The sequence below is a fragment of the Macaca fascicularis genome, chromosome 13, assembly GCF_037993035.2.
Source record: "Macaca fascicularis isolate 582-1 chromosome 13, T2T-MFA8v1.1".
NCBI lineage: Eukaryota > Metazoa > Chordata > Mammalia > Primates > Cercopithecidae > Macaca > Macaca fascicularis.
The window spans coordinates 118,879,747-118,897,049 of NC_088387.1; the positions used below are offsets into that span (position 1 = coordinate 118,879,747).

Consider the following 17,303-nt stretch of genomic DNA (forward strand, 5'->3'; position numbering starts at 1 on the left):
TCCATTTCATCTGCCTCTGAGGATATGGAGAGTTTCTGGAGGTACGAATGCCTACCGTATTTCCTGAACCCCAAGCACACTCCTTATTCAGCAACGTGCGCAGCTCTGTTCATTTCTTTGGGTGGCAATGCCAGAGACACCTCCTGTCTGCACACACCTCTAATGTTCTCTGATCTTCCTCAGGGTGATTTCTGGTGTTCACATTCTTTACTAAGGCATTTTGAACTCATCTTGTACCCACCAGATTTTCAGACTAAATTCTAGAAGGGCAATTTTATAATCTTTTGGAAAATCTAAGTACATTTTTCATACACTAGAAATTTCATTAATTTTATTTTCCTTTTATTTACCAATTTTTAGAAAAATGCATTGAGGCCAGGTACGGTGGCTCAAGCCTGTAATCCCAGCACTTTGGGAGGCCGAGGTGGGTGGATCACGAGGTCGGGAGTTCGAGACCATCCTGACCAACATGGAGAAACCCCGTCTCTACTAAAAATACAAAAATTAGCTGGGCGAGGTGGCGGCGCCTGTAGTCCCAGCTACTCAGGAGGCTGAGGCAGGAGAGTCGCTTGAACCCAGGAGGCGGAGGTTGCAGTGAGCCGAGATGGCGGCACTGCGCTCCAGCCTGGGCGACAGAGTGAGACTCCATCTCAAAAAAAAAAAAAAAGGGAAGAAAAGTGCGTTGGTTCCGTAGTGTTTTGCAAAGGAACGGGGTGAGGTTGTCTTCGTGTGTCACATGACCTTGCACGTGGCTAACACCGTTGATGCTTCCACCCACTGCAATTCCCTTTTTTGATCTGTCCTGCCCCAAGGAAGCCTCCTGTGGCCCCTGCTTTTGACACTTCCCTAGCAGTGCTGGGAGCTTCCTTATTTGCCAGACACAGGAAAGCCTTTATTTATCCAGTTCTTCTGGGGCATGGCAAGCTGAAGATGATTAGGACATTCATTACAATATGGAAGCAGCTTGGGTATGCATCAAGGCTAATGAGCCGGATGAACGGATAAAGAAACATGATACAAATAGAGCACTGCTCAGCCCTAAGAAGGAAGGAAATCCTGCCATTTGCAGCAACATGGATGAACCTAGAGGTCTTCAGTGAAATAAGCCCAGCACAGTCAGACACCACGCAATCTCACTGATATGCAGAATCTAAAAATACTGAAGTCACAGAAGCAGAGTAGAAGGTGAGACCAGAGGCTGGCCGGAGGGCAGATGGGGAAAAGGGAGATGTTGGTGAAAGGATACAAAGTTTCAGTTAGGTGGAGAAATGAGTTCTAGAGATCTATTGGATGTCTTGGTGACTACAGTTAGTAGCAATGTATCATGGTAACTGAAGTTATTAGCATTGTATCATATACTTGAAAATTGTTAAGAGAGTAGATTTCAAGTGTCTTCACAACAAAAAATAAGTATGCAAATATGAATTGGCTTAACTTAGCCATTCCACAATGTATACACATATCAGAATATTATGTTGTATACTATAAATATATGCATTTTTAAATTTGTCAAATAATAAGAAAGTTCATGTTGCTGCAGCATCATTTGTTGGGACACAGAGCCGTCTGGAAATACTGGGTTCCATGCCTCTGTGTGCTATTATCGGGGCAAGGAAACTGACAGAGGAGCTGGGTCCAGCACTGTGCTGCTTCCTGGGGAAGGTGCTGGCCGCACGGTGCTGCTTCCTGGGGAAGGTGCTGGCCGCGCCATGCTGCTTCCTGGGGGAGGTGCTGGCCGCACTGTGCTGCATGCTCTTGCTGCATGAACCCGGCACACCCGGGTGGTGTGGTGTGATGTGGATAGGAGATCCTGGGTCCACTCCTGCTTGTTGCATAGTGCGGTTCTGAGGCTTCTCTGATTATGTGTGTTTGTGGTGGTGGGGCCATTGCGGGGTGGTCTCTGGTCAGGGCATCAGGTTGCTGGCTTTGTTTTTGCAGCCAAGAAAGGCAAAGTCATACTTAGAATAAGTATCGGGTGAACCCCTTCCCGTTCTCAGGATGGAAGGGGCCCTAGGCATCACCTTGCCGCATGCAACACCATGAGTCTCCAGGTTCTCAGTCTTTTTCCTTCCAGGCTTCTAACCAGTCACCAGGCAGTTGGTCATGCCCTTGAGCATGGGCCACTTTTTGCCCGCTGTGGGGATGGCCAGAGCAGTGCTGGGAGCCCTGCCTTTCTTCACAATCACCTTCCCCTCCATGCTCTTCCAGCCCTCTCCTGAGTGTAGCCATCTGACAGCGCCTGCCCATGTCTGGCTTATGCCCTCTCCTGAACTCATTGATCTATAAAGCAGCTCAGGTCTCTTCTCCTTCTTCAGCTAAAAGTACAGGACTCCCACATGGCCACAGGCATGAGTGCAGGGAGGGTCCGGGGCGGGGAGGTCATGTATGGTTTGGGCACCCACCATGCAGCTTTCTGGTGCCCTCTGGTCCTGCCTGACTCTGTCCTGTGTGCGCCGTCTCTACTTTGTAGTAAATCACTGCTGGCCCTGCCCAACCCTGTGACCTGGTGGCTATGACTGAGCTCTTCTCATGAGTGACACCTGGCACTTGGTGCCCCATGGTCAGGAGCTCCGTTATCAGGACCTGGAAGCATGGTCACAGCTGTTTATCAAAGATGTGGTTCTGTGCTGCAGATGGCATGGCTTGCTCCAGAGCCCCAGGACCACATGGTGACTCCACCCAGGCTCTCCACAAAGTCCACACTGCATGCTTTCTACCACTGACAACATGCTTTCTACCACTGACAACATGCTTTCTACCACCGACAACATGCTTTCTACCACCGACAACATGCTTTCTACCACCGACAACATGCTTTCTACCACCGACAGCTTCCACACCAGCAGGTCTACTAGGCGTCCCCAGAGGCGGGGCTGCCTCTCCCCAGCCTGATCTTGCTGCAGTGCCCTCTTGGCCTAAGCTGGCAGCTTTACGTGCTACCCCAGCATCTGGGCTGGCCCAGCCTTCCTAGGTGTGTAACGTGCCACCTCTAGAATGAAGAGGCCTGCCAGGCATTGCAGCGTCATTTCTGCTTTTGCTCTGGAGGGTAGGTCCTGGTGTCCTCAGCAGAAGTAACAGGTCCTGGAATCACCATAGCCTGTGTCTCCTGCCATCTTGCCAAGGTCTTCTGCATGCTCCTCCTACCTCGTCACTGTGATGTCATGAATGCAGTGGGTCCGTGTGATGTTCTCTGGGCTGCCCAGACCTCTTTGAACTATATTATGGTAGAAAATGGGAGACCAGCACAGCTCTGTGGCAAGAGTGTATACTGTTTTCCTTTGCTCGTGAATGCGGATGGTTTTCTCATCTTCTTTCTTCATTGGGATAGGACAGGATGCATTTGGTGGTCCGTGTGCACACATCATGTGCCTAAGGGCCTGGGAATCTGCTCTAACAAACAAGACTCCATGGCTGGCACTGTGGATCTGAGCAGGCTCCTGCTTTGCTGAGCTGAGAGTCGTCCACAGTCATTCTCCAGGGCCCATTGGCTTTCTGCAGAAGCCAGTGGTGAATTCAGCAAAGCCACACCCACTTCATATCCTTGATCCTTACAGTAAGCACAGATCTCTACCACTCTTTGATGGGATGGGGAGCGCAGTTTCAGAGGCTTCTATGTGACCTTCCCATTAACTCCACGGGCCACAGACCCAATATGGACTTGTCATAAACTGCCCAGTATGTCAATCCTATTTGACCTTAACAGACCCTGGAATTGCCCACTGGGTGCATCCATAGACCCAACGGATCTGCGGTAAGCCAGGCTTTGCCTAGGACTTTACTTATTATCTGGTGTCCCCATGCCCCACTCGGGCCAGAGGACACTGGGACACTTTGGGTTGCTGGGCCTCTGTGTGTGTCTTTGTGTTCAGCAGACCTGGAAATGTGTGGGAATTACCCTTTGCCCAGGGAATGGCATTCAGGAAATGGCAGTGGGTCCCTTTGGTACAGACTGGGGTAATTGTTGCAGTGTACACCTGCCCTAGGGTTGCAGGTTCCTAACTCGTGGGGAATCAGACCATCTTTATAGTCAGTGAGTTCCAGCTCTGAAGCTGGCTCCAATCTGGAGCTGGGTAAGGGATCATGACTGTGAGTGGGGTGACTTCCCTCAGCCTTCCGCTCATTCATTCTTGTTTTCTTTTTAATATGTATGTGTGCTATGTATGTTTGCATGCCTGTGTGCATGTGTCAGGCAGGCAGTACTCTCCTTGCATGCCTGTCTGTTTCGCCGCTTGGAATACCATCTCCATTAACTGTCTCCACAGCCTTCTGCCAGTTGAGCTTCCTTGGCCGGCACTCTGGTCTCGTTGGTCATTATGATAATCGCTACCCCCTGACTTCTGGCAGTTACATCCCGTCACCCGACCACAATTACTTGGGGCTGGGTTTCACCGCCCAAGTCAGAAAGCGGCCACAAGGCTTATTATTAACAAGCCAAGCTTTGTGACAGCTTCTTCTAAGAGTGGAATTATTGGGTCATCTGGTAAGTGAATGTTCAACGACAAAAGTGTTTTCCAAAATGTGTGTACTGTTTTACACTCTTTTACAATCTGTGAGAGATCCAGTTACTGTACATCTTTGCCAATACTTGCTACTGTTGGTCTTTTTTAAATGAAAATTTCACCATTCTAGTAAGGTGTGTGGTGAATCTCATTTGGTTTCACTTTGCCTTCTTCCAATTATTAATCATGTTGAGCATCTTTTCTAGTGCTTGTTGAACATTCATATGTTTTCTTTTGTGAAGTGTCTGATTTGGCGTTAGGTACATTTTAAAAAACTAAGGGTTGTTTCATTATTAAGCTGTAGGAGCTCTTTATATACATTCTGGATACAGGCCCTTTGTCAGATGTATATATTATGAATATCTCCCCCTGGTCTCCCTCCCTCCCTCCCTCCTTCCCTTCCTTCCTTCCTTCCTTTTTTTTGGTTTTTGTTTTTGTTTTTGATGGAGTCTCGCTCTGTTGCCCAGGCTGTAGTGCAGTGGCGCGATCTCAGCTCACTGCAACCTCCACCTCCCAGATTCAAGCAATTCTCTTGCCTCAGCCTCCTGAGTAGCTGGGATTATAGGTGCCCACCACCATATCCAGCTAATTTTTGTATTTTTAGTAGAGATGGGGTTTCACCATGTTGGCCAGGCTGCTCTCAAACTCCTGACCTCATGATCTGCCTGCCTTGGCCTCCCAAAGTGCTGGGATTACAGGCGTGAGCCACCACGCCTGGCCAGTGCTTCATTTCTTTAATAGTGTCTTTCTAACAGCAGAGTTTTTAATTTTGATTTTAAAGAAGTTATAAATGTTGATGAAGTCCAATTAATAGGGTCTTTTGGTGAATAGAAGTTCTTAATTTTAATAGATTCTATGTTATTGTCTTTTTCTGTATGATCCAGCTTTTTTCCCCTGCCATTTAAGAAATCTTTGCTTGTTCCAAGGTTGAGAAGATATTCTACTATGTATTCTAGAAAAGATTTGTATTATTTTATCTTTACATCTTTATCATCAGTCTATCTGGAATTGGTTTTTGAGTATGTGATGAGGTAGGATACAAGTTTATTTTCTTTCATATGGATATACAATTGATCCAGCATCATTTATTGAAAAGACCATCCTTTCTCCACTCTGAGTGTTATTTTTCTAGTAAATCAAGTGACCATCTTTCTAAGGGTCTGTTTCTTTCCAGCTTCCAAAACTTCATTGCTCTTCTTATCCTTGTGGGTTTATGTTTTTAAAAGAAAATAGAAACAAAAACCCCTCTTTGTTACAACATTAGAAAGGTTTCAGAATGAAAGTTTTCAGAATGAAAGGTTTCAGAGTGAAAGTTGAAGTGAGTGTAGGAAGTTGAAGTGAGTGTAGGAAGTTGAAGTGAGTGTAGGAAGTTGAAGTGAGTGTAGATTCTCTTAACGATATTTTCTGGGAGGTTCCTCCATTGCCTTCTCTACTCTATGAAGTTGATGGACTCTGGGGAGAGAGGTGAATAGCGCTAGACGAACTGGTTATGTGGAAACTTCGCTGTCCAACTAGTCACTTAAATATCATCTCTGGTGTAGGCTTTGAAGGAAGGTAGCTTACCTGAGAGTGGAAAATCTTATTTCACATGCACCACTTTTGCTTTATTGAGGGCAACATGGAGTTTGGCGAGCTGGCAGTTACAGGAAAGTCACTTTGTTTACACCTGAAAAGAATTTGCCAAAGAAGGAATTTGTTGGGGATGTGGTGGGGAGTGTCTGCCATTAATAATTTCTTCCACAGAATAGCTGTTTTTACTATACCCTCCCTTTGTCATCTTATATATTGCATTCATTTTGAAGTACAGCCACAATTTAGTGCTCCTTTTATTAGTTCTATCATTTGTAAGATTAGACATGTATTTTTCTGCCATTTAGAAAGATTAAGATAATCTCCACCTCGTTGGATTAGTGTGTGCTGGTGGGTTAGGCATTCCGTTTTTTCTTTCCTACTCTAAATTGCCGACTTTCTCTTCGGTTATTTGCGTGTTTCCAGGAGTGCCATTGCCAATCTCATGAGCTCTACAGAAGACTGTGTAACTGAAAATTTCAGCTAAATAAATAAATAAATAAATAAATAAAATTCTCATGTAGACGGAACTGTCTGTACACTCCATTTTTGTAAAGTTGGAAATGTTAACATTGTATGAGTATATGATGAAGGATTTTTTTTTTTCTTTAAGCCACAATTGCGTGTTCTTTTAGACCCAACATGGTATATAAAATGGGCACTGAATTTGGAATCAGAAAATCCTGGTTGAAATCTTAATCTTTTAACTTCGTATCATTCGATCATGGTTAACAATGGTAATAATAATATTCACAAAGCTAGATATTTTGTCATTGAGTTCGTTGCTGCATTTCTTGGTTGATTAGTTGATATTCAGATTGCAGGAGCATCATCATCATCAGTAAGTGATACATTTTCGATTGTAACATAAGGTCATTGTTATTTTGTAATGCCATACTGTTTTTCTTCTTGACTACTCATGGGATGTTTTTTTGTTCTAACACAATATATAATATTTTTATATTCTTCGCTTGATATAAGTTGATGATTTAATGTTGAATCCTGTTTGCTATTTTACTACTATTCATTAAAGGCCATCTTTAAAAGGGAGAGGTGTTTAGCACATACTCAATTTAAAGCTAAATGGAAAGCAAATTCGGAAAGGATTTATCTTCAAGAATTCAATGTTAAATCTAATTTTTAAAAAAACTTATATTGAGAAATTTTCTAGAGAGTCAGAGACCTAGAGCCTGGCACCTTCCCTGAAAACAAGTGACCCCAGTCTTTCTAATGCAAGTTGAGTCTCTTTATCCACGAAGTAGCTTTTCTAGGTACTGTAGATTCCTGGAGCATCTTAAAAATATAGAGTGTCAAGACTCAGGGAGACCGAACAGCCACCAGCAGGCCCACGTAAGGATGGGACTCCCATTTCTAGGAGAAGGGGCTGTATTGATGACACGGTGAGGCGGGGCTGCTGCCTGTTGTGTGCCGGGGCTCCAGGCCTCAGCCTGCAATGCCTCTGAATGGCGTTACCTTCCAGTCCCAGACACTCATCACTTTAGGTAAACTGAGGCAGAATAACATGAGTGACAGGATTTCCAAATGGAATATTGCTCAGTGTGCTTAATAGTCATTTAAGGTGATCTCATACAGCTATGGGGAGAACACCCATTTAATGCCAACCTTAGACACCAGCTGCATGTGTGGTGATTATATCTTTAGTCCCCCATTTCACTCCCTTTTTTGAAGAACTATTGAAGAAGAACGGAAGGAAATTGATTTTGAGGGAATTACATTTTCTTTTGAAACAGCATGATGGTGTTTAAAACAAAGAGAAAGTGAGCGAACAGGATGCCGATGACGGACCGTGCCGGGTTCTGCCTGCCGACTCAGGCTGTGCTTCTCCCTGCTCTGTCTTTGCTGCCTGCAGTCATAAATATTTTAAAGAGCAGATGCGCCCTGCTTATGGATTTGTGTAAATGTGGGTGTGCTGTCTGCAGAATGCGGGGCACACCGTGCTCTGTTGACATTATCCATTATGCTCTGTTGCTCAGCTTCAGACAGCAAAGTCCTGACATGTGCAGCCGTGTGGAGGATGCCGAAGGAATTGGAATCAGGCAGCCACGAGTCCCCCGATGATTCATCCAGCACGGCGCAGACCCTGGAGCTGCTCTGTCACCTTGACAACACAGCCCACAGCAACATGGCCTGGTAGGACTTTGCATATTTCATGCGCCCAGAATGAGCCTGCAGGTTGGCCAGGTGCAGGAGCTTGTGCAGATTCCTTTGCAGGAGCCACCATCCACGCTTCAAAAACACTCCTTTCTTTTAACAAGCTGCTAGCATTTGATTTTTAATTTTAGTCCCCATGCTTTCCAGATTAGCCACATTGACGGAAATGTAGCAAGCGCGCCTGCATCCCCTCTTTCTCCTCTTCATCTCAGAGGAGTGTTGCCCACGGGGACCTGCCAGAGGGTAAAGGGTCAGGCGCCGCACTGCCCTCGGGTGCTGTGTGGCTTTTCAGCTTGGTCAGTGTGCGTCGAATCATACTCGCACGTAAATTATTTACCACTTCAGGTTGCAGCCTATAATCCCTTCCTCCTGTGGACAAAGCATGAATGCACAGTGTGCATATGGGGCTGCGTGCCCGAGCCCGCCCCTGTACGGCATGTGGCGTGTCATTCACGTGGCTCCCTGGCCAGTGGCTGCTTCATGAGGTTGGAGGCCTGGCTGTGTCCACCCACTGGTCGTTCCCAGAGACCTCTCCACGGCAGTCAGAGCTGCTCTCTGAAGGCCCTGAGGCCTTGGTAAAAATTAAGAAGCCACATTTTCTAAAGGAGATTGCGGGGGCATAATGTTGTTATGAGTGTTGACAATAATGATAGTGATTGTCTCACTTAATGCAGTAACATGTGCACATGCGTGTGTGTCTGCAAGAGACTCATCGTTTGTACAGTGACTTCTGTCTAGTCAGTTCTACCAATTAAATCAATTTAATACAACAAATACTTATTAAACACCTGCTACACAAACCCTGCCAGGCTCCAGGGACACCAAGGTGACAAGTTAGAGGACCCGGCCTCCGAGAGTCATGATCTCCATGGGGAGACCCTGCATGCACACAGCTAACTGTGGGTGGGACCAGCCATGATGCACCCGAAATCATTACGGACTGTGCGCTGTGGCCCCGGAGGGAGCAGGCATTAATTGTTATTAGAGGAACTGAAGAGGGATGCGCTTATGAGATGGTGTTTGGAACGGGGACCGAGGACCAGCTCAGGTTTCCTCCGTCAGGTATGGAGGAGAGCAGTGCTGTAGGTCAGGCTGTCTGTGGCTCCGGATGCTCTCTGTGTATCAGTTTGTGGTGGAATTATTATTATTATTATTATTTATTTATTTTTGAGACGGAGTCTCGCTCTGTCTCCCAGGCTGGAGTGCAGTGGCGTGATCTCGGCTCACTGCAAGCTCCGCCTCCCAGGTTCACGCCATTCTCCTGCCTCAGCCTCCGGAGTAGCTGGGACTACAGGCGCCCACCACCATGCCCGGATAATTTTTTGTATTTTTAGTAGAGACGGGGTTTCACCATGTTAGCCAGGATGGTCTTGATCTTCTGACCTTGTGATCCGCCCACCTCCGCCTCCCAAAGTCCTGGGATTACAGGTGTGAGCCACTGCGCCCGGCTGGTGGAATTATTTGTATACTTGCTGTGCTTCTACCAGTGGATATTTCTTCTTGCGGAGATGCTCTGAGTATTAAAATCACAGCCAGTCTTGCACAGTAAGGGGAGGCAGATGGAGAGTCCCAAAGTCCCCAGGAGTGATTGCCTCTGTGCTGTCACTGCCTGCCCGAATGCAGGATCTCTGGGCAAACCACACTGCACTGTTCCACATTTCAAATCATGGCCACATCCCCAGCAAATAGACATTTGTGCACATCTGTGTGGTGCACACGTGAGCACATGTGTGTATGTGTTAATGTGTGTACACATTGCAGGAGACACTGGCACCAGGGAGCAGATGAGTGAGACTCTGTGCAGGTCAGTGGTCATGTTAGGGAGGTTAGCATGTGTAGAGGATGACAGTCCTGCTGGGATGTGCAGAGATAGCTGAGCTCAGAAAAGGGACGTTGGCCTTGGCCCTCCCTGGGGACAAGGAGCTGTCAGACTGCTTCTCAACTTCCCACCTTGTGCAGACACTGTCACATACACTGTATGCAAAGACAGGCCACACGGGTGTGTGTCATGGGGAACCAATTATTAGATTGTAATGTTACATTGCATTGTATGTACATACACTTATGAACATAGTTGTTGAAGGCTGGGTGCAGTGGCTCACACCTGTAATCCCAGCACTTTGGGAGGCCGAGGTGGGTGGATCACCTCAGGTCAGGAGTTCAAGACCAGCCTGGCCAACATGGCGAAACCCCATCTCTGCTAAACATACAAAAATTAGCCGGATGTGGTGGCATGTGCCTGTAGTCCCAGCTACTTGGGTGGCTGAGGCAGGAGAATCACTTGAATCTGGGAGGCGGAGGTTGCAGTGAGCTGAGATCATGCTACTGCACTCCAGCCTGGGTGAGAGAGTGAGACTCTGTCTCAAAACAAAACAAAACAAAAAACAAAACAAAAGAAATTGTTGATATTAAACAGGCAAATTCAACTATCTTGAACTATCTACCTTGGAATGCCATTTACTCTGATTTTGCCTCTATTGTTTAAAGCATTTCTTGAATTCTATTTTGTTATCCAATATATTATTGCATATTCTTTTTTTTCTTAAGCTTTTTATTTTGAGGTTGTAAATTCACATGGAGTTGTAGGAATAACAGAGAGATCCCATGTATCCTTCAGCCAGTTTTCCCCAAGAGTAACATTGCATAACTATTGTACAGTATCACAAACAGGAAACTGGCATTGATACAGCCCACTGCACTTACACAGATTCCACCTGTTTATATGCATTTGTGTGTGAACACTGGCTTCTATGCCATTTACTGTGTGTGTGGGTTTGTGTAGCCACCACCAGAGTCAAGGCACAGAACAACTCCAACCCTAGGTCCTTTGTGCTACCTTATATTTATAGCCACAGCCACCTTCCTTCCCCCTCTGAGGCCTTAGCCCCTGGCCACCCCGAATCTGTACTCTATCTCTGTATTGTTATTTGGAGAAGGTTCTATAAATGGAGTCACACAGTGTAACCTTTGATAACTGGTGTTCTTCACTTAGCTTGATTCCCTGGAGGTTGTGTTGCTGCTTCATTTTCAAGTTTGGGTTCCAGCCGCCACGTGTGCGGGTCAGTGGCCGGTTCCTCTTTGCTGCTGTGGGACATTCCATGGCATGACGCACCACGGTTTGTTAAGCACTGACCTATTGAAGCTCATCTGGGTTTTTCCTTGTTTTTGGCGATTATGACTACAGTTGTGGTAACTATTAACGAACAGGTTTTTGCATGAACAGGAGGTTTTATTTCTCTTGGCTCAGTTAGTTTTGTACGGAGCTGCTGCATGTGTGAGCCATGACAGAGCATGAGGGCCCTCCTTTCTGCATCCTCCCCAGCATTTGGTGTCATCTGGCGTGTTCTTTTAAGTGTCTTCCATGGCGTGAAAGTGTTGCAATTAGACAGGGAATTTGATTTTGGGGAACGTCGGCCTGGTGAATACAGCACAGGTGAAGGCCACCCTTTGGGGTCAGACTCCAGGTGCTTGGTGGTAGTTTTGTTTGCCTCCTTTTGGCACATAATTGGCAGCAAGAACAGCTCCAGGAAATGTTTACTGCACAAAGCTTCTGGCCAGCAGGGAGTGCCTGAGAATGCCACACGGTTCCCCACACTCATGTTGCTACCGCTCCAGCCACTGTCACGGCCGCCATGGGTGTGCCCTACAAACTAGAGGCGTGCCCCACACCCCAGGGAATGGTGTAAGGGGCTCCTGTCCTCCTGGCCATTTCAGCTTTTGCCTGTCTGGAGCAACCCGATGTCCTAATTTCGGTCACCTCTCCTGTGTCTGTTTTCAGCCCTCCAACAAGCAGAGGCTGAGCAGAGCACCCCTCCAGTTGCCCTTAGCTCCTGTTAGTGGGAACAGTGAAGGCTAAGGAAGGAACTTATAGAGTCTTGTGACCCGGCGTACCGCCCTGAACGCTAATCAGACGTGCTCCAGAGCCCGGCAGCCTATGGAAGCAGACAGAGACTGGCCGGGAAGTACTGAGCCCGGTTTCTCGTCCTCACCTGCTCCTCGGGGGCAGTAGGGTCACAAGGAAGTCACTCATCTCTCTAGCTCAAACCTTCATCCCTGAAGTGGAGATGACGTTGCTCAGCTGATGCTTATGTGTCAGGGCCTCTACATGGTGTCCCTCAAGAGTCCAGCTCTGTAAAATATTTGAAGAGATTTATTCTGCGCCGAATATGAGTGTGGCCCGTGACCCAGCCCTCAGGGCGTCCTGAGAACATGTGCCCAAGGTGGTGGGGGTGAAGTGTGGCTTTCTACATTTTAGGGAGGCACGAGACATTAATCAAATACATTTAAGAAATACATCGGTTTGGTCCAGAAAGGGGGGACAACTCAAAGCGGGAGGCTTCCAGACTGTAGGTAAATGTAAACATTTTCTAGTTAACAATTGGTTGAATTTGTCTAAAGACCTGAGATCAACTGAATGGAATGTCTGGGTTAAGATAAAGGACTGTGGAGACCCAAGTTCTTATTTGCAGAGGAAACCTTCAGGTAGCAGCTTCAGAGAGAACAGGCCGTAAAATGTTTCCTGTCAGACTTAAAGCCTATGTCGATGTTGATGCCGGAGAGGCAGAATGAGGCACGTCTGATACCCACTTCCCATCCTGTCCTGAAACAGTCTTTCGGGTTAAATTTTAAAAGAGCCCTGACTGGGGAGGAAGTCCATGCAGATGGATGGGTTCTTAGAATGTTTTATTTTTGTTGTGTCCCTTACCATATTTGCTAAGGAAGATCCTAAAAACAAGGCAGTGTCAGGATTCCTTTAAGGCCTCCCCGAGGTCCCCGCCAGCCCTGGTGCTCTGCAGCTCTGCCCGGCAGGAACGGAGGCCCTGAGCTGGGCTAAGAGGAGCTGCCCCGCCCCCAGCACCACTTAGACGCTCCTGTCTCAGCCTCGCCTGTTTACCTCCCTCTCAAGTCACCACGCTCCACCCCTACCCCGTGATTTCTTGCCATTTTGCCCATTTTTTGTGTGTGTGTGTGTGTGACAGAGTCTGCCTCTGTCACCCAGGCTGGAGGGCAGTGGCGTGATTTCAGCTCACTGCAACCTCTGTCTCCCGGGTTCAGGCAATTCTCCTGCCTCGGCCTCCTGAGTAGCTGGGATTACAGGTCCCAGCCACCACGCCTGGCTAATTTTTGCATTTTTAGTAGAGATGGGGTTTTGCATATTGGCCAGGCTGGTCTCAAACTCCTGACCTCAAGTGATCTGCCCACCTCGGCCTCCCAAACTGCTGGGATTACAGGTGTGGGCCACCGTGCCCGGCCCATTTTGTCCAATTTTATCTTTCTTCATAGGAGTTATCACTGCTCAGTATTCCCGTCTCTGTTCTCACTCACGTGTGGTTTTCTCTGTGGATGCTGAGCCTCTGCAGAAGCTGCTGGCTTTGTCAGGTCCAAGGCTGTGTCCTCAGCACCAAGGACAGCACAGGGCAGACACTCCGCGGATTTGAGTGAGAAAGTGAATGCTTTGCAACAACCATATCGTATCGAACCGTTCTATGAACCAGGCCCCTTTGCCAGGGTTTTGCATGCGTTACCTCATCCATTTCCCACAGCGATCCTGTAAAGTGGGGACTGCCCTTACCCTGTGGCCCCGAGAGGTTAAGGTAAAGTGTTACTCACTCCTCAGAGGGAGTGTTCAGGATTCATAGCCAGGTCTCGCCCCAGAACTCCAGAAACACTGGGGTCACCTCCCTGCTGAAGGAACAGAAGGAGCCATTTGTGTTCTTCACAGTGTGATTAAGAAATTGTTTCTGTTCCTGGGAATGTAAATGTATCTTCATGAGAGTAAGTTTTGAGGATGTTTCAGTTTTTCTAACTGGTCCTTTTGGTTGATAAACATCAATAAAGTATGCTGTATATGGGAATTACGCATTTTGAAAATTACAAAATGCCTTTCTTTTCTAACCTGCTTTCCCCTCTCTACCTCTGGTTTGCTGCTTCTTCAGCTACAGTGACTGTGGGAGAGATGGTGGATTCAAGGTAGTAGACCTAGGGTGGAGGCTCTCGTTGCAGATTTGCAGGTAGTTATTTGTAGTGTTCTAACTTTGGGCAAGTCATTTCTGTTGAGGCCTTGTTCCCTTGTGTGTGGAGTGGGGGTGGTTGTGGGGCCTCTGATTCTTTCCAGTTCTACATTTATTAGATATAGAGGACATTTATTTATTTGTTTATTAGATGTAGAGTCTACATTTATTGACTCTTGCTCAGTGCCACATAATTTTGTTTTTAATGAATCAAAATAAGTTACAGACCCTCTTCCCACCCTCCCTTTAGCCTCACAGTGGCTGATGCCCCTGCTACTCCAGCCAAGGCAGCCGGCCTCAGGAGTAGGAACTTACAGAGGGCACGGCCGCAGTCTTCTGGCTGAAAAGGACTTTGGAAATCATTCAGATGAGTTCCCTCTGTGAATGAAGTCAGTTCAGCAGACCGCTGGCCGCCTGGGTGGGATGAATTCAGTTCCGCACACCACTGGCCGCCTGGGTGGAACTGGACCGAGCACTCCCTTGGGGGTGCTTTTATCAAATTACACCCATCTAGTGTAATGTTTTAACTATTTTTCAGTATATCTCTCACTGTTATATTTTAGGTTAGCTGCCAGTGTTAGTCTGTTTACAATGCTATAAAGGAATACTGAGACTGGGTAATTTATTTAAAAAAAAAAAAAAGAGGTTTATTTGGCTCAGGGTTCTGTAGACTATATAAGCATGGTACCAGCATATGCTCTTGGTGAGGCTTTAGGAAACTTACAACCATCATGGAAGGTGAAGGGAGAGCCAGGACATCACATGTTAGGAGAGAGAAGCAGTTGCCCGACTCTTTTAAACAAGCAAATCTTGTGGGAACTAACTGAGCAAGAAGACCTACTCATCTCCAAAGGACGGGTGCTAAGCCTTTCATGAGGAATCCACCCCGGTGATCCAATACCTCCCGCTAGGCCATGCCTCCAACATTGGGATCACATTTCCACGTGAGATTTGGAGGGAACTAACATTCAAACCATATCATTCTGCCTCTGCCCCCAAAGATCTCATGTCCTTCTCACATTGCACAATTCAATCATCCCTTTCCAATAGTCCCCCAAGGTCTTAACTTGTTCCAGCCCCAACTCAAAAATCCAAAGTCTCATTTGAGACTCAAGGTATGGGCTGTAAAATGAAAACCAAGTTATTTATTTTCAAGATACAATGGGGGTGCAAGCATTAGGTAAACATTTTCATTCCAAAAGGAAGACATCAGCCAAAACAAAGGGGCAGCGGACCCCATGCAAGTCTGAAACCTGGCAAGAAAGGCATTAAATGTTAAAGCTCCAACACTGACTCCACGTCCTACGTCCAGAGCACACTGGTATGAGGAGTGGGCTCCCAAAACCTTGGCCAGCTGTCCCCATGGCTGCTCACATGGGTTGGAGTTGAGTGCTTTTTGACTTTTCCAGGCTCAGGATTTAAACTGCCTCTGGCTCTACCATTCTTGGGTCTGGAGGGCAGAGCTCCACTAGACAGTGTCCTAATGGAGACTCTGTGGGGGCATCAACCTCACATTTTTCCTAAGCATTACCCTAGCACAGTCTCTCTGCAGTGGCTCCACCCCTGTGGCAGGCTTCTGCCTGGGCACCCAGGCTTTCCCATGCATCCCACGAAATCTGGGGGAAGCTGCCAAGCTTCCTTCACTCCTGCATCCTATGCACCCACAGACTTAGCACCATGTGGAAGTTGCCAGGGTATATAGCTTGCACCCTTCAGAGCTGTACCTGTGGCTCCTTTGAGCTATGACTGGAGCTAGATGCAGGGAGCAGTGTCCCGAGGCTCTACAAGGAAGCGGGGCCCTGGGCCCTGGGCCTGGCCTGGGAACCCATTCTTTCCTCCTGGACCTTTGGACCTTGGTTGGGAAGGGCTTTCCCCCTCCCAAGATGCCTGAGATGCCTTCAAGGCCTTTTTCCCATTGTCTTGACTATTAGCCCTTGGTTCCCTTTTAGTCATGGAAATCTCTCTTGTTAGAGGTTGCTCCACAGCCCTCTTGGATTCTTCCCCTGAAAATGCTCTTTGCTTCTTTTCTGCTACATGGCCAGGTTGTGACTTTTCCAAACATTTATGCTTTGATTCCCTTCTAAACATAAATACCAACTTTAAGTCATTTATCTGCTCCTGTATCTGATGGTAGGCTGTTAGAAACAGCCAGGCTAGCTCTTGAACACTTTGCTCCTGAGAAATGTCTTCTGCCAGATACTCGAGGTCATTTCTTTTAAGTTCAAACTTCCACAGATTCCCAGGGAGTGGATACAACGCAGCCAAGCTCTTTGCTAAGGCGTAGCAAGGATGACCTTTGCCCCAGTTTCAAATAGCTTCCTCCTTTCCGTCTGAGGCCCCGTCAGGCCTTCCCTGTCCATATTTCTGTAAGCATGTTGGCTACAATCACTTAATAAGTCTCTAAGAAATTCCAAACTTTTCCTCATCTTCCTTTCTTTTTCTGAGCCCTCCAAATTCCTTCAACCTCTGCACGTTACCCAGTCTTAAAGCTGCTTCCACATTTGCAAGCATCTTCGTAGCAATGCTCCCCTCCTCAGTACCTATTTAATGTGTTAGTCCATTTTTGTATTGCTATAAAGAAATACATGAGACTGGGTAATTTATAAAAAAAGAGGTTTATTTGGCTCACAGTTCCACAGGCTGTACAGGAAGCATGGCAGCAGCATCTGCTCCTGGTGATTCTTTAGGAAACTTACAATCGTGGTGGAAGGTAAAGGGGTTCTGACACATCACATGGCGAGAATAGGAGCAAGAGAGAGAATGGGGAAGTCCCAGACTCTTTATTTTTAATTTGATTTATTTTTTAATTTTTTAAAGACAGTCTCCCTTTGTTGCCCAGGCTGGAGTGCAATGGTGCCATCTTGGCTCACTGCAACCTCTGCCTCTGCCTCCCAGTAGAAGCAATTCTCCTGCCTCAGCCCCCCGAGTAGCTGGGATTACAGGTGCCTGCCACTATGCCCGGCTAGTTTTTGTATTTTTGGTAGAGACGAGGTTTCACCATGTTGGTCAGGCTGGTCTTGAACTCCTGACCTCAGGTGATCCATCCACCTCG

At 47.0% G+C, this 17,303-nt stretch overlaps 1 protein-coding gene across 8 annotated transcripts in view; it reads left to right on the forward strand.

The window, feature by feature from the left end:
* The window catches only part of EIPR1 (EARP complex and GARP complex interacting protein 1), a 174,350-nt gene that overhangs the window by 100,180 nt on the left and 56,867 nt on the right, over positions 1-17,303 (forward strand). For all 8 annotated transcript variants that reach the window (XR_012422712.1, XM_065527476.1, XM_074012443.1 and 5 more), the window contains one exon: positions 8,063-8,219. Coding sequence is in view for 7 of the 8 variants with exons in the window: in XM_045369872.2 (XP_045225807.1) it covers positions 8,063-8,219 (157 nt within the window). In the remaining variant the exon portion in view is untranslated. The remainder of the gene's footprint in view (positions 1-8,062; positions 8,220-17,303) is intronic.